Source organism: Capricornis sumatraensis, chromosome 17, assembly GCF_032405125.1.
Source record: "Capricornis sumatraensis isolate serow.1 chromosome 17, serow.2, whole genome shotgun sequence".
Lineage (NCBI taxonomy): Eukaryota > Metazoa > Chordata > Mammalia > Artiodactyla > Bovidae > Capricornis > Capricornis sumatraensis.
This window is the reverse complement of record NC_091085.1, coordinates 51341153-51366964: the sequence shown is the minus strand read 5'-3', so window position 1 is coordinate 51366964 and position 25812 is coordinate 51341153. Positions and strand designations below refer to the sequence as shown.

The following is a 25812-nucleotide window of genomic DNA, read 5'->3' as shown; positions in this document are numbered from 1 at the left end:
TAGTCGAGCCCTGGGCACCTGGACCCTCAGCACCTGCAGGTCTTCTCTGTTTCCTTGGGTTTGTGTGGTCATATTGCTGTCCTGTCTGCAGACCTGTCTTTTCAGTGGCATGTCCACCCTTTGTACTTGACCGCTGAGGAGCAGGACAACATTTCAGAAACATAAAGTGAGCCCAGGAGCGGGACAAGGGTGTCAAGGGCCCAGGAAGCCATCCTGAGGTGGGACATAACTGAGAACTTACGAAACATCAGGAAAGACATCATAAATGTGACCAACATAAAAACCCACCCCAAGAGCCTGTGCGTCAGGAGGGATCCTGAACTGACAGCAGCGGGAATGAAGGTGGTTCCTACTGGCTGCAGTGCTGTTCCAAAGTATCTCGAGACAGTTGAGGAAGGAACCTGAGGGCACGTGTGACCCAGAGTTGCCTGCGGTCTCCACACGGAATGAGAAATGCCTCCGACTGCCTGAGCACATCTGGCTTGGGGATGGGATGGCGATGTGCCCAGTGACTGGCAAGTGTGCCCGACAAGACAGTCACCCTACAACCATCCTCTCTGAGCTGTGAACGCTTCTGGAAACATCCGAAAACTACTCCAGAAGATCTGGTGGCGCGTGTGGTGCCTGCTCTCCCCCAGGAGCAAGGGGCCCTCTGGAGCCCCCTGCACTGTAGACCACAGCACAGCCACCACCCCCCATGATGGGGTTCCCATCACCTTTCCAACCAAAGACGTTACACACTGATTGTCAACATCACAGAAAAAGGCTTCCTGTTTCATAGGACACTTAGGAAATATTTGCTAGTTTAACTGATGCCAAGCAAGGCTTTTCACAACTGTGTTAGGAATGAAAGGACCCCAGACAGCAAATAAACCACTCTCAGATTGATGTTCTGTTTAACCCAAACACTGCTTAAGAGTTTGCTAAAAAGGGCACTTTTCCTGGGCACAGTTGAGAGAGCTCTTTCTAAAAGCTTCGAATGACTACCACATGGTTTTAAAAATAATTTATTCCATTAAGTAGTTTTAAAAAGATGTAAAATCACCACGGGACACATGATAATGCATTTAGTGGAACCAGGGCCAACTTATATAAACAAATGGAGAAATAATCAAAGGTCTAAACTTGAGAAAACAGGAACAGCAGTCTGCAAAGTTAGGGCACATCCCTACTTTAATTTCCATCTGAATACTTATAACTATACAGGATGGCATGGTCAAATTTTAGAGAAAATAGATCATCACTATGACTACATCTGTGTTCTGGTTTCTTTGAGACTAGAGATGTCTTTTAAACACGCCATTTGGTTTGTAGGACAGAACGTATTTTTCTCTTATGTCTAGGTTGTCTACTACACAAGTGAGAACACCCTGTGTAACAACCTTTTGAATTTTAAAACCTTTATCTCAGGTCCGATATTCCTGACCTATCTCATATTATTGTGTGAAAGAAATAAGCTCTTTTTTATTTAACATGTTTCAATTCAGAATCTTTACAAATAAAAAAGACTCTCACTTATGTCTACCTCCTATCACTGTATAGTCTCAAAGAGTAAGTTCAGAAGAATCAAAAATGATTTACAAAAGGCACTGGACAGCAGACGCATTGGTAGTTTTCACTTTTGATCAAACACTGACAATGCCCCCAGAACCCTGCTGTTAGTGGTCACTGGTAACACGGGAGAAACAGCCCTCAGCTCGGCTGCTATGTCCTAGCCCTCCGGGATGCAGAGCTCTGTGTGTGCAAATCCTCCAGCAGGTATGGCCCAGGGGGAGGGAAGACAAACCACACTGAAAGGACAGAACTGGGATCAGATATTTCCTCCAAAGCAAACCTTTTGTCTCTACTAAAACGTGATGCTCTTTCATAAAGCAAGTCCAACTGAAATGCATTCTAAAATATGCAGTGCACCTCAAAACCAGGGAACAACATTCAGGTTACTTTGTTACACTGCACTGGCAGCTACATAAGGTGCACTGTGAAAGGCCAAGTGCTGGTGAGAAAGGAAACACCCTCCAAGGACCGCTGGTGAGTGAGTCCTGTGTGAGACTATTCACATGACTCCCAGCGACTACCATTTTTCATCTAGAAAAAAGCTAGTTTCATCTTCTGGTCACTCACTGAAATGTCTTCAGTGACTCCCAGCTGTAAGTGTCGCTGCAACTGTCCGACACGTGCAAGGCTCCTTTACTCCTGGATGCCCACCTCGTCAGTGTCTACTCAATGGTTGACCGGCAAAGCAGAGAGGATTTTCTGTCATGAACTAGAAAGTCAAAGACCCTCCCCAGAAAAGGCAGAGGCACAAACTTCACCCGTTTCAGGAAAAGAGCAGAAGGGAGCGCAGCACTGTCAAGGGAGGAGGGGGCACCCAGGCCTCTCTGGCGCCCTCTTCTGTTACATGTGCACCTGGGGCAGCTAACAGAGCCTGTTTGTAACCACACTGAGGGTTTTCAGAAAATCTGCAGGAGTTTGTGTTCACCTTCTCTCCAAATAACAGAAAGCTAAATTTTATACAGAATATTTGCAATTTCTAAAATTATTTTACTCTCTAAATAAGGACTGATAAATTAATCAGAATATTATTTTGGCATGTGAAATTTCAGCAACAAACACAGTACTTTTCTTAAAAAACAAACAAAACAACGAAGAACAAACCAAGAACCCCAGCAGTGTGCATGGGCCCTACAAGGTGGCAAGCTGGGCTAGGCGCGCCATCCGGCGGAGGTGGCCCCCATTGGCGGGGCTGTAGCGCCCAGGGCTGCCCAGGCCAGAGGCGTGAGGTGTGGAGCCAGGCTTCCCAGGGCTGCCACCTGCAGGGCTGTTTCTCCCCGGGCTGCCGCTAGGAGGGCCACTGACGTCCAGGAGCTGAGACTTCAACTTCCCTTTCAGTGAGGGGCTGGACCAGCTGAGGAAACCAAGAACAGGCAGTCAGCATGGACAGCTGGATGGGATGGGGCGAGTAGAGGCCACAGACAGGATCTGGGCCCCTGCCCCCAAGAGAACACGGGCAGAGGTGCTGCAAGCCTGGGAGTTGTGGGCCCTGAGACTGAAAGCTCACTACCATTCCCCACATGAGTGGCATGTGACCCTGAGCAGGAACCTGGGCTACTTCCGTCCCATACCCACTTGTCAGCAGCACCCTTCCACTTTGTCACCCCCAGCCACACATCAGGGGACTTCCCACCAGCTTGGCTAACGGGTCTGTGTGAACTTCCCCATGAATCTAGCGACTCTGATCCCCGGGCCTGTGGGTACCTCTGTCTGTCCGAAGGCGAGTAGCAAAGGACAGTGCTCCTCCACCTGTGTACGGCTGGGTACTGGCGAGGGTCCACATCCGTGCACTCCAGGGCTGCCAGAACATCCCGATCCAGTTTTGACGGCTCTTCTCTAGAAGGCACGAGAAGCAGAAACCTCCGTGATTACACCCAGAAATCCAGCACCACTGTGTCCATTGCCACCACCACAGGCACTAGCTGCAGGCTGCAATCCGGGTGGGGGTGGGGATGAGAGTGAAGGTGGGACCAGCATGGGTGGGGGCGGCAGAGGGAATGTGCTGCCCACAGGGAGGAGACCCTAGCCCCAGCCCTGCTGGCAAGACACGCTCTGTGTATAACCACCTCCAGGAAGTCAGAGCAGAAGGGGGAACAGGCCATCAGCTGGACAACTGAGACTGACCCCAAGATGGCCTTTCTTCCTAAAACTCATAGGATAGCTCAGTCACGGTGGGAAGTACAGTGGACACGAGGAGGAGCCAGGAAGGAAAATGCTGTCTCCCACTGGCTTGGAGGACCAATGAGGATGGATAGAAAGCCACCAACTCATGAGACAGATGGAACAAGTGCCTGTCAGGCTGGCCGGGGTGGAGGGAAGTGTCCAAGAATCATACTGGCGCCTGTGCCCACCACCCCGCAATACACATGCATGCTCCCCAACTCATACCCAAAAAGGAAGAGCCTCTGGACAGGCTCCTTTGAGGCAGGAACCTCCGAGGGCTCCGAGCCATTGCCATAGCGGGGCTCATGCACGGAACTGTCCGGATTCAGGCACATGTTAGCAATTCCAGCAGACATCTCATTTTCTGTCCTTCCCTGGTTATTTGCAAGTCTATCAGCACCAAGAGATTCTAACACGTCACTTCCTCCTGCATTCACTCTTGACGTCAGGATCTTCTTATCTCTAGTTTTCACTCTTTGATTTGGTGTCTTAGAAAAGCTACTTTCTAGATTCTGCAAATTTAATTTATCAAACTCAACAGTCAAGCCAGAGACGGGTGACAGGAGGTCTTCCTCCCCACTCTGGGCCTTGGGCCTCTTCCCACTCAGGGTCTTGCCATCCCTCAGAGGGCTGCAAAACCCATTTCTGCTGCTGTGGGGGCTGGTCGGGGCTGAGGCTTCGATAAGTTCTGTCTGCTCCAAGGGGAGGATGTCACACCCCAAGTCTCCAAAAGCAGCTGCCCTGGGTGGGGTGTTGTTTCGAGCTGTGTTTTGCCGGTTTTTTATCTCTTCCAAGCTCATGTCATCATCTTCATCTAGAAACGCCCTCACAGAGATGGAATTGCTGCACTTCCTCTGACGGCCTGTGAGGGAGAGAAACCAGCTCTCAGAGGTGCTGACAAGGGGACTTCAGGATGTCACCGCGCATAGCACAAACCCTGTGACAAATCACTCCCATATTCAAAGCCTCCTCCTTGTTGTTTAAGACAGAAAACCTTGGAAAAAGTCAAGCAGGACCCTGCAGACAGAATTACAGGCTCCAGGCCCAGCTGTCCCCCTTCACGGGCAGGAAAATGAGAAGCCACAGGTTCCCACAGACCTGGCCACAGGACGGCTGCCAGTCTTAACAGCCTTGGACGCACTGCGTGTCCTTACCTAGGGCTGAGGTGTCCTCCTGGAGACACACTGCATTTTCTCCCATGTCTTGTAGGTGCTTTTTGCCTACCTCCTGCTGAGTAAGGTATTCTTCTAACTTTTGCAGGCCTGCCTGGGAAGACAGATCAACAAAACAGCCCAGAAAGTCCCAGTATTCGACCCAGGGATACCCCAGTTCATGAGCCAGCTCCCTGTAAGAATAAAGCAAATTAACCAGTTTTGAGAGCAGAAGAAAAACTCACAGAACTGACTACAGAGAAAAGAGCCACTTTATGCTGGAAATACCCAAACTGCACCTGCAACCTTGGTTTCATTTTATCCTAAATTTGGGGCTGAAAGAGTATGCTTAACTTCTTGAAGCAGCGCGCCCCTCACAGGGTAAGACGGTGCTACGGAATGAGTCAAGGTCACGGTTGAGAAAGGTACCACTTAGAAACAAACCATTCCACTCACACCAACACTCACAAGAGATAAAAAAGGGCAAACTGTAAAACTCCACTAACAAAGAACATTTTGGTTTTCATAAAACAACAGTACAAAGTTGAAGACAATTCTGGTTTGGGCCAGACATAAATGTTTAGAGGTCCTTTTCAAGTTGTGAACTTAAAGCTGGGCACATATTTTAAGAAAAAGTTTCCCTGTGTGGCTCCTTTCCCCACACAGCCTCACGCTCCTTGGACACCCCACCTGACTGCCAGGAGGAACTGTTTTCATGGAGCCTTGCTGCACAGGCTGCAGCGTACACCTCTGCAAATTAGACCTTAGTAGAAACGCTTTAAAGTCTAACAGTAAACACTTCTGGGAACTACTGTTTTGAAAGCCCCAATCAGCACACTGGCACACAGCACACTCGGCTCTTTGTTACTTCGTGCTCTTTAAGTACCTTCCCACTCTCTCAATGCCTCTTTCTGGATCAGATTTCCTGACACTGTGGAAGAAGCCCGCTTTCTCTCGAGGCGGGGTTTTCCAGAGTCGGCGAAAATCTTCTGCCTAGAACAGAAAGTGTGTTGATATGTGCTATGCACCCACACTGCCAGGCAGTAGCCCCGCCCAACCCCAAACACAGTGCAGGCAACGTGCCCTCCTGCCCTGGAGCTAAGGAACTTCAGCTGTATCACAGTAGAGGCCAGGAGGGACCCTGGCAAGGTCTGGGCTGGGCTGAGGGTCAGAACTGAACCAGGAGGGTTTGAGGGAGACCCTACAGACCTGCTGCCCAATAAGTGCTTTTTATGTTCCATGCAGCTAAATCTATTCCTAACATTTTATAGTTTAAGGTAACTAACTACAGCTTTCTTTTACCAAGAGGAAAGAGTACATACAGGTCAGTATATGAAGTACCTCCATTTGGAAGGTGAACTTCAGAGTCTGCAAGTGGAAGTCTCCTAGTGACAGTACAAATCCAAGGACAATGGAATGGCATGTGCTGTGCAAGGTCCATGGGCACAGGCAATGCCAGCACGGGGAGAGTAAGCCCGGGTAAACCTCATTTCTTGGGAGCACCGCTTGTCACATACCTGCTCTGGCTAACAACAATAGGGTCAAGTCACTCTTGTTCCTCCAGGAAAGTTCTAAAGCCTCACTGACAACTCACTGAAGTTTCATGAGACCTGGTCTCCAGGACCAAGCACAAAGCAAAAGGCTGGAAAAACCCAGCACTCCTGGTGGGGACAGCCAGGAGTTGTTCCAGAACCTTCCACAGATGCTGACCTTGGATGGACTCAGGGGCCCTGCGAAGGCTCGAAGGGTTAGAACAGGGTCTTTGGAGAAGCCTCGAGTGTGGCCAATGTGAGAGACCTCGCCTGTCTGGTCTGAAGACCACAGCTCCCCGATCACAGGAGAAGACATGTCCTCTGCCCTCAGGAGGGGCACATAGTAGTGACCTGGGAGGAGAAAACACATGGGGTTAGGTGATGTGTGTGAACAGCCTGCACCACAGTGGCCATTGCTGCTGCTGCTGCTAAGTCACTTTAGTCGTGCCTGACTCTGTGAGACCCCATAGACGGCAGCCCACCAGGCTCTGCCATCCCTGGGATTCTCCAGGCAAGAACACTGGAGTGGGTTGCCATTTCCTTCTCCAATGCATGAAAGTGAAAAGTGAAAGTGAAGACGCTCAGTTGTGTCCGACTCTTCACGACCCCATGGACTGCAGCCTACCAGGCTCCTCTGTCCATGGGATCTTCCAGGCAAGAGTACTGGAGTGGGGTGCCATTGCCTTCTCCGACTGTGGCCATTAGGCCCTGGGAGCCTGAGAATCAGCTGGGTTATTACCCCACAGGCTCTGCATGCCAGTCAAAGATATTAACAGTAAAAAGGCTGAGAAAGCTCTGGAGCCAGAGCAACTGAAGAGAGGTCAGTCTGCGCCAGACTCCTGCACCTAACGAGCCCCACATTCTTCCTCTGCAGAGAAATGAGGAGAAGAAGAAAGGAAAGGGGAGCAGCAAACACATGCTCGTTCGCAGGAGGACTGAGAGGGATCTGTGAACCAGAGCAGCTGAAGAGGAGCTGGAGAAACCTTACAAAGAAGATGCATGTCAACCTCCGTCCTCCCCCAACTCCTGTTCTGTTTCACATGTTACAATTTTGTTATCACTGAACACATATATCCAAATAGACCTGGAATCACACACTTTGGTATGGCATCTGAAAAGGACAAAGGCTGTGAAGCCACAGGGACAATGTGGCAGGAAAGCACCAAGGACACCACGGGAGCGATGGTGGTGGCTGCCGGGGGCCCATAAGACTTCACACCAAGAGGCCTCACTGAGCCCTGCACTAAAGAAACCACCGGGGATCTGGGCAGGAATGGAAACCAGAGGGAAGAATATAAAAGACGAGCACACAGGGGAGGCAAAGATCTTCCAGTATCTGCAGCAAGGCCACTGAACAAGCTGCTGCCAACTGCTCAAACTCCCTGGAAACAACACAGAGGAAAAAGGGGGTAAGAAGCGGGGCTTTCCACCACCAGGTGCCCTGGAGCCTGCGGGCTGGCTGGGACACAGCCTGGGCGCTCTGGGCCAGAGGCTGGAGGCCCCGGGAAACCAAGCAGGAAGGACTGGCCCATGGGCTATGGTCTGAGAAGCCCCTGGCCTGGAGAGTGGTGATCCAGGGCCAGGAGGTCGCAGAAGCGGAGACGGGGACAGCCTGGGCAGAGGGTGGTGGAGGACAGGGAGCCACAACCACTGACACAGGGGCTCCAGGCAGGCCTCTCCTGCCTTCTGGCTGCCCTGCAGGCTGTGGCCAAGGAAGAAGCGCCGGAGGCAGCTGCTGCCCAAGAGGCTGCAGAGGTCAAGGGGTGAGGCTGCAAGCAACAGTCAAGTGACAGACAACTTGGTCTCCCGGAAAAGGGAGGTGGAACCCAGGGGAATTCTGAGGGGGTCCCAATAGCCCCCTGGCTTCTCTCCCACACACAAGGCGGCCTAGATGCTGCCAGGACCTTCATGGAGGGCCTCCTCACTCTGGGCGCCCACTCCCCACCTTACCCTTTAAGTAGTCTCGAATCCGCTCCTTCAGTTCCACAGATTTGTTTTTGCTTCTTTCACAAATAACCTATTCAAAAAAAAAAAAAAGTGAATGCTCTGAATCGAGTTTATCACATTTTCTTATCATGAAAATGATTTTGCAGAAGCAAGTAATAAAGTCAACACAACAAGGATAGATAGATCCTAACACTGAGTATTTCATAAAGCCCACAATAAAAAATGTATGTTTAACAGTGCAATCTTCCTTCTTCAATGTTTTGTAAAAGCTCCAAGGGGCCAGGACAAGGAGAACAAACTCTTGAGATTACAGAGTTTACCTTCTTTCTTCATGCTGTCTACATTTACTAATTTTCTACAAGGAAAGGAAACCTTAAGGTGAACCATCAAGTCAGAGCAGACATGTCCACACCTCAGGTCTATACTCTTCACTGCCTGGGAGCCTGTCTTCTACGGTTTGGCTGGACTGAAATACAACTTCTGTTGAACAGGGACACAGATGTTTCATTTTTGCAACTACCGGAATCAATGTTCGCAGACATTAGAGAATACAGAGAATTGTGAACATTTTAGCTACAAACAATAAAAAACCAATAACCTTAAAATAAAAAGGAAGGAACCACAAAATTACCATCTCCTGCTAGCCTGTGAGAAAAACAAACTACCACTGCAGAGTGAACCCTTCAAGTAGTGCAACATTTTCTTTTAAACTCTGTAACTGATTGTAAGAGATGTCCAATGTCACCACCTACTGTATAGCATGTGGAACTCTGCTCATATTATGTGGCAGCCTAGATGGGAGGTGAGTTTGGAAAATGGATACATATATATGCATGGCTGAGTCCCTCAGCCAGTTTACCTGAAACTATCAAAGCTATCAGTATGATACAAAATAAAAAGTGAAACAAAAATGTGTCACCATCTTATATTGAGAAAACACACACACATGCACACAGAAAGCTGAGTCAGATTTATCCAAAATAATGGTAATTTCTGAGTTGCAGAATTGGCTGGTAAATTTTATTCTTTTTATGTGAATTCTAAACTTGCTACAGAAGTGGGTGCAACTTACATAATCACAGCAAATGAAAATGAGGTGCCACTGCCAGAACAGGATCTTACAAATTCTGTTTCCACAGGGTTGGCAAGTCCACGCCAGCCAAGAGCTCCCATGCATGTTACAAACTAACTCATCTTCCAGTTCTTTCAGGCCCACTTTCCTCTCCACCTCACTGCACAGAGGCACTGCTGCCTTCTCCAAAGCACATTTTGCTCAACTGTTGATATACATTCTGACAAGGCCTGTTCCTAAGGCTTGTATGGGCCAGGTGAGAATATAGAAGAGGGGTGCAGGACAGCTCCTGGTGCACACCGAGCTGAACACATGAGCAGCAGCATCTTCATCATCATATCATCACCACCATCATCACCATCTCCATTATCCCTCACCAGTTACCATCATCCTCACCATCGTCTCACATTACCACCACCACCGCCATCACCACCATCATAACTGACTCCATCCTCACCATCTCCATCATCCATGACCACCACCATCAGCAGCACAAGCACCACCTCCCATGTTCTCTCTGACCCTGGTGAGCTGAAGGATGCAGAGGGAACTTGTCAAAACACAGTGAGCCACAGAGGACAGCTTGACCAACCAGTTCAGGAAAATAAAATCTGCAAACTAGGGCAGTTCACTCCCTCCTGGTTCTATAGAGGCATCTTCTTCAGAGTACATCTTACTTGACAATCAAGCTTCTGTAGCCATGAGGCAAACACATGCACACAGTTACTTGTGTCTTCACAGTAGCTGTGGTTGCAAACCTTGTAATTTTATATATTTTCATTTCTAAAACTATGTAATAAGATTTTAATAGGTACTTACATCTTCAGGTGTTTTATCATATTTATTCCTCGGGTTTTTTACAATCAAAGGGTGTGAAGAAAGCACATTGACCACATCTACATTTCCAAACTTACAAGCAAAATGCAATGGTGTGTCGTAGCCCTGGGAGAAATGCAAAAGAAGAACACTTATATACACTTTTTTGGTTCATAAAGTTGCTTCAAGTTACTAAAAATAAGTATTTAGTAAAACAAACAAAAACCCTTAAAAATAAAAGACTATAAAAAGGCAGTGTCTTTATAGCTGAAAAGTAACTGGCACACTAGCATACACCCACTTTATGCCAGGGCGTTAGCCCAGCATAACGTTCTGTTCCTGTGTGTCCAGTGGCTGGGAGGAGCTTACAACAGAGCTAGGGTGTAACACCTGGTCAGCAAACAGCAGCTTTAACAATTCAGGGCCCAGTACAGTGTCTTAAAATCAATGCTCATAAGGTAAAACAAATAGATAAAAACAAGATCTAGAATTGAGCCAAGTCCATGATTTGGTCTGTACTCAGAATTCTCTCCAATGGCTAGTATTGCAATAAATGAAACTCCCCCCTTCTGACTCCACAAGGTTTTCCAATTCAATCCCTCCCCAGTCTCCCCACAGACCAGCAGGCCCGAGCTGTGGAGCCATCGCCCCCGGCATGTTCACTTGGATGGCCGCAGACTAGGAGGCACTTCGGCCAAAACAGAATCTGCTTAGGTCCACCTGAAACCACCACACGTTCCAGCCCTTGGGTTCCTCCCTCTACATGCCATGCCGCGTGCTCAGAGCTTCTCTCCCAGCTATCTAGAGTCCCAAAGGCCCTGCTGCCCGCACCCACACTCCCAGCTCCAGTCCCCCTTCTCCAAGGTGAGCCCAGGCCCCAGGGCAAGCAAATACCCTCAGGGCAGCTCCATCCCCGTTCTGCACCTTCTAAGGTCATCTCACTGTCTCGAGGAGCTGCTGACACCGCCCCTGGCTTTCCCATGCAGTCAACAGCCACTAGGCTCTGCCACACATACCCGGCCGACCCACCGCAGCTGTAGACACACAGAAGGATCAGAGCTGGGCTCGAGTAAAGCTATACTGACTGAATGGGACAGGCTGCCCCTTGCCAGCCCTGGCTTGCCTGCCTTCTCCCACCAGGCCCTCCCCAGTCCACCTGAGCTGCCTCCAGCCCTGTGGCCAAGGCTGCAGCATCACCACAGCTCCCAGGCAGGGCCAGGGGGCCGGGGCCGCTGCACATCAAGGCCAGCTGTATCCACTCAGTGCTCAAGATATCAGAGTGCAAAGTGCCCTCCACACTCCCCTTCCTTCTGGCTACCCCTCTTCCTCAAGCACATAACATCCTTCCCTAACCTGCTCTGAGCTTTAGCAGCTTGACCTCAGTCACTTCCCTCACACCTGCCAGCAACTTTCATTCCCGCACAGCTGGGGGGCTTTGGGTCCTCTAGCCACTCCTGGCTGATCCAGCCTCTCTTGCACACCACACCCTCTACTGAGCCCCTGGGCTTGGAGGTCAACACCAATTAAGGAGGTCAACACCAGTTTAAGCGATTCCTACTCTCAGTGCCTCATGGTCAAAGAATGGGATCTGTAACACCTAATTTCAAGAACTTATCCAGTGGTCTCTGTGGACACACATGCATGTTTTCAATGAGCGCTACACAGGCATGAAAAACACTGCATTATACTTCCGGCAGGGCACACGGGCCTGTATCGCATCAAGAAGTCACACTTCCTAACTGCACTGTCACACACCCTGATTCAGTTTGTTCACACTTAGTCTAATATACTATGACTTTGTTCTCTCTGGCCTATTTCACACTTACTACTGCTTTCATGTAACCACTGTTTTCTCTATTATGCTCTTCTTTAATTTTGCCAGCATGGCCAAAATTTTTCCCTCTGTCCTTTTCTCTCTTGTGAGAAAAGTTATTCTTGCTTCCAGTTCTGCATTTCAATGTATCATATTCAATATGTTACAAAATAATCCACTAGGCTTTCTTTATTTCCTCTCCTGCCAACCACGACTTCTCAAACTCCTAGGTTTCGCTCAGAATTTACAGCCCTTGGCTCTCAGCCATCACTGGGTTCTCCCTTATATAAATATGTAAAACTCTTCGGTTTCAAGAATCCTTACTTAAGCCTTCAGTTCAGTTCAGTTCAGTCGCTCAGTCGTGTCCAACTCTTTGCGACCCCATGAATCGCAGCATGCCAGGCCTCCCTGTCCATCATCAACTCTCGGAGTTCACTCAGACTCGCATCCATCGAGTCAGTGATGCCTTATGCACTATTAAAAATCACCCCACTGGGGGGGTCCCTGGTGGGTCAGTGGTGAAGAATCTGCCTGCCAATGCAGGAGATACAGGTTCAGTCCCTGGGTGGGGCGGATCCCATGTGCCGCACAGCAACTAAGCCTGTGCACCACAGCGACTGAGCCCACGCTCTAGGGTCCATGAGCTGCAACTACTGAGCCTGCACGCTGCAACTGGAAGCACGCACACCTAGAGCCTGCACTCTGCAACGAGAAGCCACTGCTATGAGAAGCTTGCACACTGAAACTAGAGAGGAGACCCTATTCTCCACAACTAGAGAAAAAAGCCCGAGCAGCAATGAAGACCCAGCACAGCCACAAATAACTGAATAAAATATTTAAAAACAAACAAAAAAAGTCACCCCACTGAACATTTTAACCCCACAGGAAATATTCTTCACATAATGTTAAATGTAAACAACAAACATACACAGGACTGTAAGGCACCAAAACCTTTTTACTTCCTTCTCCCTTTAGCTTTGGGGCATTCACTCCCCCTCCTTTCAGCTCAAGCCTCTCTGAACAAACGCCAGGTGGGAAGTGCCCTGGGGGCAGCTCCACCTCACTTGAGACCGAGGTATGCAGGCCAGCAGGAGGCTCTGGACCTCAAGGAATGCGCATCTCCTCTGAGCTGATGCAGAGCAAGGCCGTGGTAAACAAACACCCAAACACTGTTTCCACCCCAGGATGGCTACGAGGCATACCACTCGGTCTGGTGTGTTGAGGTACAGGTCCACCACGTAGCAAATGCGCTTCTCCAGCATGTGCGGCTCGTCATCTGGGTACATGAGCCGCATGAACTCAGGGTTCTCCAGCGTCTCCAGGGTGAGCTGGCACACAGCAGCCTGGTTCTCTTTGGCAGCCACATGCATGACATTGTATCGACACCCTTCCTGAAGGAAAATAGCAGACCCTGAGCTTCGCTTTCATCACCTGCAGTCTTAATGCTAATGAAGCTAACAGGTTTACCTGTACGATGGTTGGGTTGTCCCCCGAACCAATCAGATACCGGGGATTACTCCAGATGAGGTCAGAAAAGGTGTCTTCATCTCCCTTCTCCACAGCTTTCCGAAGTTTGGCAGTGAGGTCCTGTGTGCGCGGATTTTTATAGCTGTTTGCTCGCTCTTTGCTTGCTGTTTCTGACTCAGACAAGTACAACCCGTCTGTCACGAAGAGACAATTGAAGGACATTGAATTTCACAAACATTTTCTCATCATCCACTATGTGCTTCACTGAGGGCAAGAAAAATCTTTCCCACAGATGCTGATGATCTACTTGGGAGTAAAAGGTTAAGAAACAAGGACGATCTGCAGCAGACGGACGCGTGTTCCAGCCTAGGGCAGTGAAGGACAGGCTGTGATGCTCAGCAGAGGGAGGAAGGATATGGGCACGCTGCCAAAGACACGATCCACTCCTGCACGGGACCCTGCAAGAACAAGGAGCATCCCCAGCAAGGCAGTGCGTCAAGAGGAAGGTCTACTGGCTGAATCACAACACCTGTGGGTGTGTGAAAGCCATCTGAGGAACTGTCACCAAACGTGAACAGGGAAACATCTAAGTGTTGGGAATCATCCTGGCTTCCACGGAGGAGGTGCCTCCATGAAGGGATAGAAGAGGAGGCACACAGCACTCTTGGTCCAAGGCCAACTGCCTGCAAGGAGAGCCGCCTGCTTCCTCAGCAACCCCAGCCAGCCTGGGAAGCAGGGCCGCTGTGAGCTCACGGAGGGGCCAGAATGAGGCTAGTCCACTGGGGTTTTGTACGATGCTGACAGCAAACGCCCCACAAGACCCTGGTCCTGAGCTGGGAGTGGCAGTGGCCAGGTTTCCAGCTGGACGGCTCCCGAAGGCAAGCTCAACTACTGGAGAACTCTTTGAGGCCACGCAGGTACCACTTGGGCTTCCCGGGTGGTGCGGGTGTAAAAAATCCTCCTACCAATGCAAGAGATGTAAGAGAATGCAGGTTTGACCCTGGTCGGGAAGATCCCCTGGAGAAGGAGATGGCAACCCACTCCAGTATCCTTGCTTGGAAAATTCCATGCACAGAGGAGCCTGGCGGGCTACAGTCCATGGGGTCACAGAGTCAGACATGACTGACTGAGCACATGCACAACAAAGCGCTTTCACAAGTACAAGCACAAGCAAAAGCAAGTACCACGAGTCTTAGAAGAAGGTGTAGCTTCGGGGCGGAAGTAGATAGGTCTCAGCATCTAAAAAGGCCTAGAACCCAACAGGCTGCAGGAGAGAAAGTGTGATAAGAGGGACAGACACAGGACAATGGAGGCCCTTCCGCTGCATCTCCCACGGCCCTGTCAGCTTTGGGGCCTCAACCCAGACCAGCCAACTGACCCATCCTCCTCCAGCTGCTCCGTGGCCTGGGCCTCAGCTCTCTACTCCCAGCACACTGGACTTCTCTCAAAGGTGGAGAAAAGTAGTTACCAAGAAAGAGGGTGTAAAATACCCAGGAGTAAATCTGACAGTAATGCCAGATATGAACTGCTATGTAATGACCTTTTAACCCACCATTGCTAAAGAGTGGTGCTGTTTTCACAGGAGACAGTGGTAAAGAGGTTTTGCTTGGAGAAGGGAAATAATCACAGCTTCCTCTGGCAAATTTCTCAGCATCTTCTCTGTTTGTAAAAGCTTTAAATCGGGATCCTTTGTTCATCTTGACAGCTTGTAAGGCTTCCTTTTTATCTTCATAAACGTGAATCCTCTCTGTATGGGAAAAGCAACAAAGGAAAATCAGAGATGATTAACTGGAGCCCTTGTCACCTAATTCACACTTGAAGCCCCCTGGGTTTGTTTATTAACAATTGTTACCCAGTAGCCTGATTTTTCCTCTCATTAATAGTTCAGATTTTTAAACTTCAAAAAAAAAGGGCTTCAGTTAGCAAAAAGAACACAGTAAGTTTGATCATATGAATATGCATGAATATAAATGATAAATATTTTATATCTGTATCTGCAGTTTTTATACCTAAGGATATAAAAATGAAATTTATGGACCAACGATCTAATTAATTTTAAAAGTAAGTCAAAAAACTATGACTATTGGACTTCCCTGGTGGTCCAGTGGTTAAGAATCTGCCTGCCAATGCAGAAGACATGGGTTCAATCCCTGCTTTGGGAAGATTTCCACGTGCCGCGAAGTAAGGCAATTACTGAGCCCTTGCCCTAGAGCCTGTGCTCTGCAACAAGGGAAGCCACAGCAATGAGAAGCCCGTGTACTGCAACTAGAGAAAGCCCAAGTGTAACAACAAAGACTCAGCACAACCATAAACAAGTAAATAAAAAATACACACACACAAAAAGGGTACTAGATATAAAAATAAGACAGGTTTTCCTTATTTGAAAAGACCTAAAGGGAAGTTCAATAACATGCAGTATGGTTGATGGAACAGAAACAAGATACTTGTTTTCCCTTTTCAGATAGACAAAAATGTACATTTCATATTATAGAGAGGCTAAAAAGTCACTCATTCACAGCAAATAGTAATATCTTTTGGAGGACCATAGCTTTCAGTTTTAAAAATGCATACTGAAAAAAAATGCAAAAAACCTTTTGACCTGACACTCTTACCAATTTTATAAAAATAAAAATAATGTACATACTTACATATATATGTTAAATATAAATTAAAATATATTAAAATATAAAGTAATTAAAATTTAAATACATAAATAAAACATAGTAAGCAGGGTCAGGAATGATACACAAAACAGTAAGATTTGGGTGGGGAGGAATAAATTTCATCTTTATAGACTACACACATATATATCAAGCTTTCATTATTTCTTTCCAATGCTATTTTAGTCTTATTTAAAATTACAATTCTTTAATGTTGAAAATTATAACTTCACTGGCCATTTGCATTCATTAATATAAAAGGTGGTCAGGTTACAGAGAATTAAAAAAAGTGAGGGAGATAATCAAAAAATGGAGCCAATCCAAACATATTTATAAGTGAACTGTATCTCCATAGAATCTAATTTCCTTAATTTCTAAAAATTCCTATAGATTTACAAAGAATTCAGGAGCGTTCTATACAAAAATGTGAACAATGGTTAGTTTGGAGGAGTATTATGGTGACTAAAGTCTTCTTTCTTCTCTTCTGTAGTTTGTGATTTTTCAAAATCCCTCTCCCCTGATGTAAATGAACCACCTGTGTAAGAGAAACCTACTGGTCACATTACCATTTCTTGCTGGGGTGTCCTCGAAGGCCGGGCACACCCCATAGTAGAGAGGCACCTCTGCAGAGGCCCTCAGCATGGCTTTCTGGCTGTTGACGCCGCCTGAGGCACTGAAGAGCACTGAACAGGTCTTAGATGTCACGGCGTCTTCCTCCGGAGGATTCAAGCCCACACTATAACCAAAGTCTCTGTCTTCAGAAAAGCTGAGCTGCTCAGCTGGGCTCCCTACTGCAGACTTCACAATCCTTTGTGTGTCCTGGCCCAGGGATGGGGCATCTGCGCCACCAGGGTTGGGCAGGTATGAAGGCAGTGTACCATGCTCTAACAAAGCCTGAGCCAGTTTTTTCTCAAAAATGAACCTTGTTGTTGATGTAATAGGTCCACATTTCAATCCAGCTTTGACAATCTCTTCTCTAAGCTCATCTGGATTCAGGAGCTTCAATCGTGCCAAGATGGTATCCATTGTCATTTCACCTAGGCCCAAAAGAACAAAAATCAATTTGATGGCTGTAAGTACGTCTTCTCTTAAACAAATTCAGCAAAGTTGCAGGATACAAGATTCATGTACAGAAATCTGCTGCTTTTTTATACACTAATAATGAACTACCAGAAAGAGAAAGTAACAAATCCTGTTTAAAATCACATCAAAAAGAATAAAATGCTTAGGAATAAACTTAACTATAGAGGTGAAGACCTGAAGACCTATGAAGACAGACATTTCTCCAAAGATATACAGGTGGCCAACAGGGACATAAAAGGTACTCAACATCACTAATTATTAGAGAAATTCAAGTCAAAACCACAATGAGATATCACCTAACACTGTCAGAATAGTTATCATCAGAACGTCTACAAATATCAAAGGCTGGAGATGTGGAAAAAAGGGAACTCTTGTACAGTTGATGAGACTGCAGAATGGTATAGCCACTATGGAAAAACAATATGGAGGTTCCCAAAAAAACTAAAAACACAACTACCATATGATCCAGCAATCCCACTTTTGGGATCTATCTATCTATCTATACACACAAACCCAAAGGAAACAAAAAAGCTAATCTGAAAAGGTATGAGCACCCCAATGTTCACAGCAGCATTATTCACAATAGCCAAGCTACAAAAAAATGAAATTTTGCCATTTGCAACAACATGGAAGAGCTTGGAGGGTATTATGCTTAGTGAAAGAAGTCAGAGAGAAAGACAAATACTATGTGTAGTCACATGTATGAGGAATCTAGAAAATAAAACTAGTGAATACAATAACAAAGAAACAGACTCACAGATAAAAGAGAACTAGTGATTACTGGTGGGGAGGAAAGGGAGGGGCAAGAGCTGGTATGAGATTAAGAAATGCAAACTACTAGGTATAAAATAGACAAGGAATAAGGATAGGTTTCTGTCACAGGGAATTATAACCATTATCTTGTAATAACTTTTAATGGAGTACAATATGTAAAAATACTGAATTGCTATGCTGTAACCTGAAACTAATATGACATTGTAAATCAGCTATATTTCCATTTTTTAAAAAAAGCGGGCAAAGAGCTGGCTCAGGGAATTCCCTGGTTGATTGGGGAACTAAGATCCTGAAAGCAACAGACTGTGACCAAAAAAAAAAAAGGTTGACTTCAAAGTTTCATCTCAATCCATTATTTCCCCATATTCTTTGCAGCCTATGATACGATCTCATCACACCAACATTCTAGGGAGGCCAGCACGCTGAAGAAACAGGTGCACCACTTGTCGTTAGTTGCAGTGTCCGTGTGTGTGTGCTAAGTCACTTCAGTCGTGTCCGACTCTTAGTGACCCCATGGACTGTAGCCCACCAGGTTCCTCTGTCCATGGAATTCTCCAGGCAAGAATACTGGAGTGGGTTGGCATGCCTTCCTCCAGGGGATCTTCCTGACCCAGGGATCCAACCTGTGGTCTCTTCTGTCTCCTGCACTGACAGTCAGGCTCTTTACCTCTAGGGCCACCTGGGAACCCCAGCTGCAGAATAATTAGGAAGAAATCCCCAGGAAAGCAACTGGACAATGTCCATCAAAACTCCAACTCCAGAAATTTATCCTACAGATACATCTGTACTTTATTCCATACATGATGAGAGATTATGCAAAGATTTAAACAGAAGAGCCACACAGATAGCTCTGGAAGTCACTTTGCTAATATCGATGACAAATAGCTAATATTTAACATGTGGAGGGATTCCCAAGTGCCTGGTTCTATCCTAAGCACTCTGTCTGCACTAAATTACTTAAAATTCACAGTAACTCTGCATGAAAGTTTATTGCCATTGCTCACCCCTGCTTCACAGATGGAGATCCTAAATCAGAGAAGCTAAGTGCAGTCACCAATCAAATGGATGTGAACTGGAGCTGGAGCTTTCAACAGTACGTTTAGAGAAAGAGCAGTTAAATCTATGGTATAGGTTTAAGTACGATCAGCTAGAATTGGGAGAAGGTAAGAAAGGACAGAACATGGGTCACTGCTGCAGTTACTGGGGCTGGAGGTGAGGGCTCAGACTAGAGAAACAGGATCTTGACCACAGATCAGATGCCAGGAGTGGGGTCTGGTGGGACTGTAGTGGGCCTATAGTAATACCTAGATTTCCAGTCTAGATGCCTAGAAAGCGATTCTCCCTGAGGCAGAGAATATGAAAGATGCAAATGGGGATTTAGGAAGTGAGTATCAGAGACACCCACTGCACATCAAGTAGGCATTTTGATTTTCAAGTCTGAGATTCAGAAGACATTCAGAGTGAGAAAAACAGAGCTGGGTGTCAAGGGTACATATATGAGTGCTTAATCCTTGCCTCAACACCTTGTCTCCAACTCACTGGGCTGTCATGCAGACAGCAGAGTGAGCTTGGACTCAGTAACAGCTGAATGATAGTTACTTCTGTATTTTTCTTTTTAAATAAATTTTTATACCACCCTTCCCCCATTCACACCCTCCAAGACTTTTTAAACAATCAATGTATTGCATAGCCCCCTCTAGAGCTGCCAAGAAAACAAAGGGGGAGGCCAACTGACTACAGGAGCCCACTCAAAGAGAGCCCCTACGGGGAGTCTGAACATTAGGCATAAGGTCAACAGATGTGATAGGGGGCTGGTATGAGAAGTACAGGACAGGCTGAAGCCACACGCAAGGCAAAGTAGGGGTGGGGAGGACTGGGGCAGATGTTATGAACAAGTAGAGAAATTCCACCTGATCCTGATAATATTCTCTGTTGCATATACCATCCCTGTGTCCTGACTCTAAAGCTATCTTTTAAAAAAATTTACTAGATTGATGAAAAAGTAATTGCAGTTTCTGACAGTGAATTTTAAATCATTATAACTAGCCCCAAACACATCTTTATTAATCGAAATAGGAATCATTACAATCAACACATTTTTTTCCAATGAGAAAAAAAAAATCCATGCTTCAAGACTTGACAAACTCTTGGAAAGCATTTTCTGCCTCCTGCTGGTGTGGAAGTGCTTTCCCTGCAAAAAGTTGTTGAGATGCTTGAAGAAGTGGTAGTCAGCTGGTAAGAGGTCAGGTGAATATGACGGATGAGGCAAAACTTTGTAGCCTAATTCGTTCAACTTTTGAAGGGTTGATTGTGTGATGTGTGGCCAGGTATTGTGGAGAATTCGGCCCATTTTGTTGACCAGTGCCAGCTGTAGGCGCTGCAGTATCCAGTGCATCTCATCGATTTGCTGAGTGTACTTCTCAGATGTAAGGGTTTTGCCAAGATTCAGAAAGCTGCGGTGTATCAGTACAGCAGCAAAGCACCAACAGTGACCAAGACCTTTATTTGCTGCAAGTTTGGCCTTGGGAAGTTATCCTTCTCGGAACTTCTCGGTCCAACCACTGAGCCAGCTGTTGTATACAATCCACTTTTTGTTGCATGTCACAATCTGATCAAGAAATGGTTCGTTGTTGTTGAGTAGAATAAAAGCTGACAACACTCCAAAACAACAATTTTTTAAAATTTTCAGTCTGTTCATGCAGTACCACTTAACAAGCTTTTTCACCTTTCCAATTTGCTTCAAATGCCAAATGACCACAGAATGCTCGATATTGAGTTCTTCGGCAACCTCTCATGTAGCTATAAGAGGATAAGCTTCAATGATTGCTCTCTGTTGGTCGCTGTCAACTTCTAGCGGCCGGCCACTAAGCGCCTCATCTTCAAGGCTCTTGTCTCCTTTGCAAAACTTCTCGAACCACCACTGCACTGTATGTTCATTGGCAGTTCCTGGGCCAAATGTGTTGACGTTTCAAGTTGTCTCAATGCTTTACGGCCCATTTTGAACTCGAATTAAAAAAAAAAATTGCTCAAATCTGCTTTTTGCTTAACATCATTTCTGTAGTCTAAAATAAATATAAAATTAACAGCAAGTAATAAGTCATCAGAAAAAAAAAAGCGAGAAACACACATTAAAATGATAACATAACCACATGTATTTTAAGAATTATCCCAATATCAAATGGCAAAGTTTAACAATGCAAAACCGCAACTACTTTTACACCAACCTAATATTTTTAATTGGAGAATAATTGCTTCATAATGTTGTAAAGATTTCTGTCATACATCAACATGAATCAGCCATAGGTATACATATATCCCCTCCCCTCTTGAACCTCCCTCCCACCTCCTATCCCTCTAGGTTGTCACAGAGCACTGGGTAGAGCTCCCTACAAAATACAGCAAATTCCCATCTATTTTACATATGGTAATGTATGTTTCAATGCTACTCTCTCAATTCCTCTCATTCCCTGCTTCCCTGCTGTATCCACAAGTCTGTTATCTATATCTGTGTCACTACTGCTACCCTGCAAATAGGTTCATCAGTACCATTTTTCTAGATTCCATATATATGTGTTAATATATGATATTTGTTTTTCTCTTTCTGACTTGGAACTTCACTCTGTATAACAGGCTCTAGGTTCATCCACCTCAGTAGATCTGACTCAAATTTGCTCCTTTTTATAGCTAAGCAATATTCCATTGTATATATATATACACACATATATATGTGTGTATATATATATGCACACAACACAAGTTCTTTATCCATTCATCTGTCGATGGATATCTAGGTTGCTTCCATGTTCTGGCTATTATAAACAGTTAAAGCTATTTTTTAATATAGGCTAATCTGAAGAGGGGTTTGTCATTGTAACCAAGTAAGCCATGAAGAGAACAATTACATTATATCACTAACTGTGCGACCCTGAGCAAGTTATGTAAACTCTAAGCCTCAGTTTCCTCATCTATAAAACAGATATAATAGCTCTACTTCTTAGCTTAACAAGAATTAGATAAAATATAATGCATGTGTTTGACACTGACAAAGTATCCATAAACGTCAGGGATATGAAGTTATTACTAAGTAAATACAAGTTTATTAGCCTTGCAGAATACACAGTATGCTAGAAAGTCAACTCGAATAAAGACAAAGATATATCCTGTTACTGATACTCTTAACACACAAATATTTGCTCATGTGTGGGAAAGAAAAGATAAAGCAGAAAATAATGAGACTAGTTAGCTTCAGGGGAGGGTGGGAAACAGATAGGAAGGCCAGAGGGCAGGGGAGAGGACACTTCTGAATGATTTTATGTTTTGACTTTTAGTAACACAGTCTGTGATTCACATACACAAAAACTATGTAAATAAACAAATAGATAGGGGAGACCTCCAAATGGCATACAAACCAAAACAAATGTGCTCATCAGTATTACAAGTTAGTAACATAATGAAAGGGAGAAGGAATGTAGCCACTGAAAAATAACATGTGATGCTCTCCTCTAAGGATAAGACAGGAAGGGTACACAGACACTCTAGCTGGAAGGTAGGTTTTCACAGTGGTATAAGTTAGTGATTCTGAAGCTTTTTGTGTGTCCGCTAGGTATCAGCAAATAATTGGATATATTGTGGCTGCTAAGACCCAGGCTCCTCACTGACAGAGAAGGGAGAGGCTACAACAGGCCTCAGAAAATTTCTGTAAAGGGCCGAGAGTAAATTTTGAGGCTCTATGAGCCCAAGAACCTGCAAACACTCAAGAGCCATAGATAAAAGACGGCTGTCTTCCAAGAACAGGTAGGAGTCAGACTTGGCCTGTGGACCATAGTTGCTGACCCTTGGGCTAGAGTTAGAAGTATCTGCAACATGTCCATTCATTTGATAGAGACATAAAGATAGAGATTAAGAAACTGAGGCAGGTCTGTAGACTGTATAACACTTCCTGACTTTCCTACTAGCAGTATGATTACACAAGATCCTAACATTTGGGAATCTAAGTATACAGGGTTTCTTTAACTCTTTATATTTTAATTATAAACATAAGAAGTTGAAAAATGGTACAGAGGTCTTGTGGACTCACCATGTGGCTTCCCTCAGCGGGACACCTGAAACACTGCATCCAACCCAAGTAGCTGACCCTGGCTCTACACACTAAACTAACCGCACCCTCACCGGGTTCTGCAGTCACTCTCCTCGTGTGTCTTTGTATGTAACTTCATGATCGCTTACCATATGATCGTTTATCACACGAATAGCTTCACATAGACATGCTAAATTACTGAACTGTTCCATCACCACAAAGATCTTCCTGCCAACCCTTCACTATCATATCCAACCTCCTCCACTGTCCCCTACACATGAAAACCACTGAGGAGTCCTCCGTTGTTATAATACCTTCACTTCATGTTATATAAATGGAATTATACACTACAGACCTTTTAAGGTTGGCTTTTTTCACTCAGCATAATGCCCTTGAGATCCATCCGAACTGCTGATGGATCAACAATTTGGCCTCACTGCTGAGCAGCATTCCACAGCATGAAGATGCCAGTTTTATCCTTCAGACACATCTGGGCTGTTCCAGTTTTTGGCAATTACAAATGAAGTTATAAACGTTTGCATAAGCGTTTTCGTGTGAAAATAAGTTTTTGACCCTCTAGGGTAAACACCCAAGAGTGAAGTACAGGTTCAACTATTTGAGAAACTGGGAGTTTGACTTCAGAATGACTGCACCTTTAAAATTTTTACCAGCAGTAAATTTTTTAAAAAAACTTCTACCAGCAGTAAATGAGACCCAGTTTCTCAGGGTTTCCACTAGCATTACCAAATGTCATTGGTATTTTTTATTTTAGCCATTCTCATAGGTGTGTAGTGATATCTCATCATAAGTTTAATCTGCAATTTCATGACTAGCTAGTGATGTTGAACATCTTTTCACATGTGTTTATTTCTTCTGTACCATTTTTGTAATTTTTTGTCTGAAGTGACTTAGAAATATAAGTTAAAAATTTAAAAAGAAATAAATAAGACACTCCAAACTGTAATTTCTTAGCCTCTGGTGGCTCAGACCCTAAAGAATCTGCCTGCAATGCAAGAGACCCGGGTTCCTTGCCTGAGTCAGGAAGATTCCCCTGCAGAAGGGAAGGGCAACCCACTCCAGTATTCTTGCCTGGAGAATCCCATGGACAGAGGAGCCTGGTGGGCTACAGTCCATCAGGTTGCAGAGAGACTGACAGCGGCTTTCCCTTCACTTTTCTGACACCACTGGCCCCAACCGCCTTCAGTCTTAGTGTCTGCACAGCCTTTCACTGGGGCGTCCTGTTTTCTGACAGGGTTTTCTGTCACAGGGGGTTTTCTGACACAGTGCTGACAGTGTACCTGGACATAGCAGCATGTTATTTACTAAAGACATCACCTGAAACTTCCTGAAAGGGATGAGAGAAGGGAAACAACAAGAAACCCAACAGGCTGGAGGGCTAGCTGGACCTCGTGTCAACAGGCCTGCATCTCCACATGGCTTCTGCCTCGGACTTGTCATCCTCGCCGAGCGGGACCTTCCTGAGGCCTGCTCCCTCAGCTGTGAAAACTAAGTCATCTGGAAGGACCGCTGCAGCCCCGAGAGATCTAGGTAGGGCTATCAGCTGTGCTTTTTGCTAATAAAATTCTATCTCCTTATCAGGGTACTTGAGAAACTGTTGTTTATCCTTCAGGAAGAAACCAAACGCGGGCAACGCGGTGAAAGAAAACTGAACGAAGGAGGATCTGGGATGCACGCAGGGTGCACACTGCCTTCTCGGTCATATCAGGGGGCTCAAACCCACAAAACTGGGCACAGACGTGCTCCCGGGCGTCCAGCTTTGCGGCGCTCTCACCGTCTGCAAGTCAAGGACTCGCGCGTTTCACTTCAAGTCTCTTCCCAGAACACCGACTCAGGCCGGGGAGGGGGATCCAAGCCCGGAGAGAAGCTAGGGGGGACCCGAGCCGGGGAGGTGGGTGGGAGAAGACGGGAAGCAGGACCCAGGCCCGGGCAAAGGAGCGGGCCCACCCGCGAACCGGTCTTACCTGGATCGCGGGCTGGGCCCGCAGCCGCGCGGGGCGGCGGGTCGGGTGGACCGCTCTGACCCAGGCCCCGCGGCCGCCTGTCCAACCGCCGCACCAGCCAGCGCACCGCGATCAGCAGCACCGAGGCGCCCAGCAACTCCCAGGCCAGCGCCGCCCACTCAGTCGCCGCCAGCCGCGGCCACAGCATCGCCACAACTCGCCCGGTTGCCGCCGCCGCCGCTGCCGCCGAGGCCCGCTCGCTCGAGGACCCCGCGCGCCAGGCTGCCTGCACCACTGCCTGAAGGCGCCGCGCCCGGGGGCAGCCGGGGCGGGGCCGGATCCGCAAGCGCGAGACAGGGCGCTTGATCCCGCGCCGGCGCCCGGAGGCTCGACAAGGGAGCGCGGCCGCTACCGCCGCGCCTTCAGACTCCGGGCGCGTGAGGGCGTGGTCGGGCAGTGGCGCGGGCAGCCGGCACGCGGGGTCCTCGGACAGGCAGACTGCCCCCAGGGGCGGGTCCGAAGACTGGTCCACAGATCCCTGAGGCCCGGGCCTGGAGCCTTGAAAGAGGTTGTCCAGGCGCTGGCAGGTTTCCGAGCGAGTCCCTGGGATCTGGGAGGAGGTTGTGCTGGGGGTTCAGGCCAGGCCGGGCTCCAGTCGCGGTGGAACCACAAATGAACCGCTCTGGTTTCTCTTTTGCGCTAGGTGGAAACACGGCTGCTTTGCGGCTCAAAGCGACCAAACTCC

At 46.8% G+C, this 25812-nt stretch overlaps 1 protein-coding gene across 1 annotated transcript; it reads right to left on the bottom strand.

Annotated features, from left to right (window-relative positions):
- Positions 1–1034: 1034 nt before the first annotated feature.
- Positions 1035–25275, bottom strand: ANKLE2 (ankyrin repeat and LEM domain containing 2). The gene is made up of 13 exons (XM_068989772.1): positions 25089–25275; positions 16739–17209; positions 15053–15259; positions 13513–13706; positions 13248–13436; positions 10236–10358; positions 8348–8414; positions 6576–6748; positions 5752–5858; positions 4896–5059; positions 3940–4576; positions 3256–3387; positions 1035–2905 (listed from the first exon to the last, which is right to left on the bottom strand). Exons 1-13 carry the CDS (start codon positions 25273–25275, stop codon positions 2683–2685), a joined length of 2874 nt encoding a protein of 957 aa, XP_068845873.1. The 3' UTR covers positions 1035–2682.
- Between the last annotated feature and the right edge of the window lie 537 nt (positions 25276–25812).

What these genes read in the sequence shown, in the direction of transcription:
- ANKLE2 (XM_068989772.1), bottom strand. Translation starts at nt 25,275, where the DNA reads ATGCTGTGGCCGCGGCTGGCGGCGACTGAGTGGGCGGCGCTGGCCTGG. An exon ending in GATTCGAGACTACTTAAAGG is followed by an intron (nt 6,749 to 8,347) that starts GTAAGGTGGGGA and finishes TTCTCCTCCCAG; the next exon opens with GTCACTACTATGTGCCCCTC. An exon ending in TCGCCTTCGGACAGACAGAG is followed by an intron (nt 2,906 to 3,255) that starts GTACCCACAGGC and finishes TGGTTTCCTCAG; the next exon opens with CTGGTCCAGCCCCTCACTGA.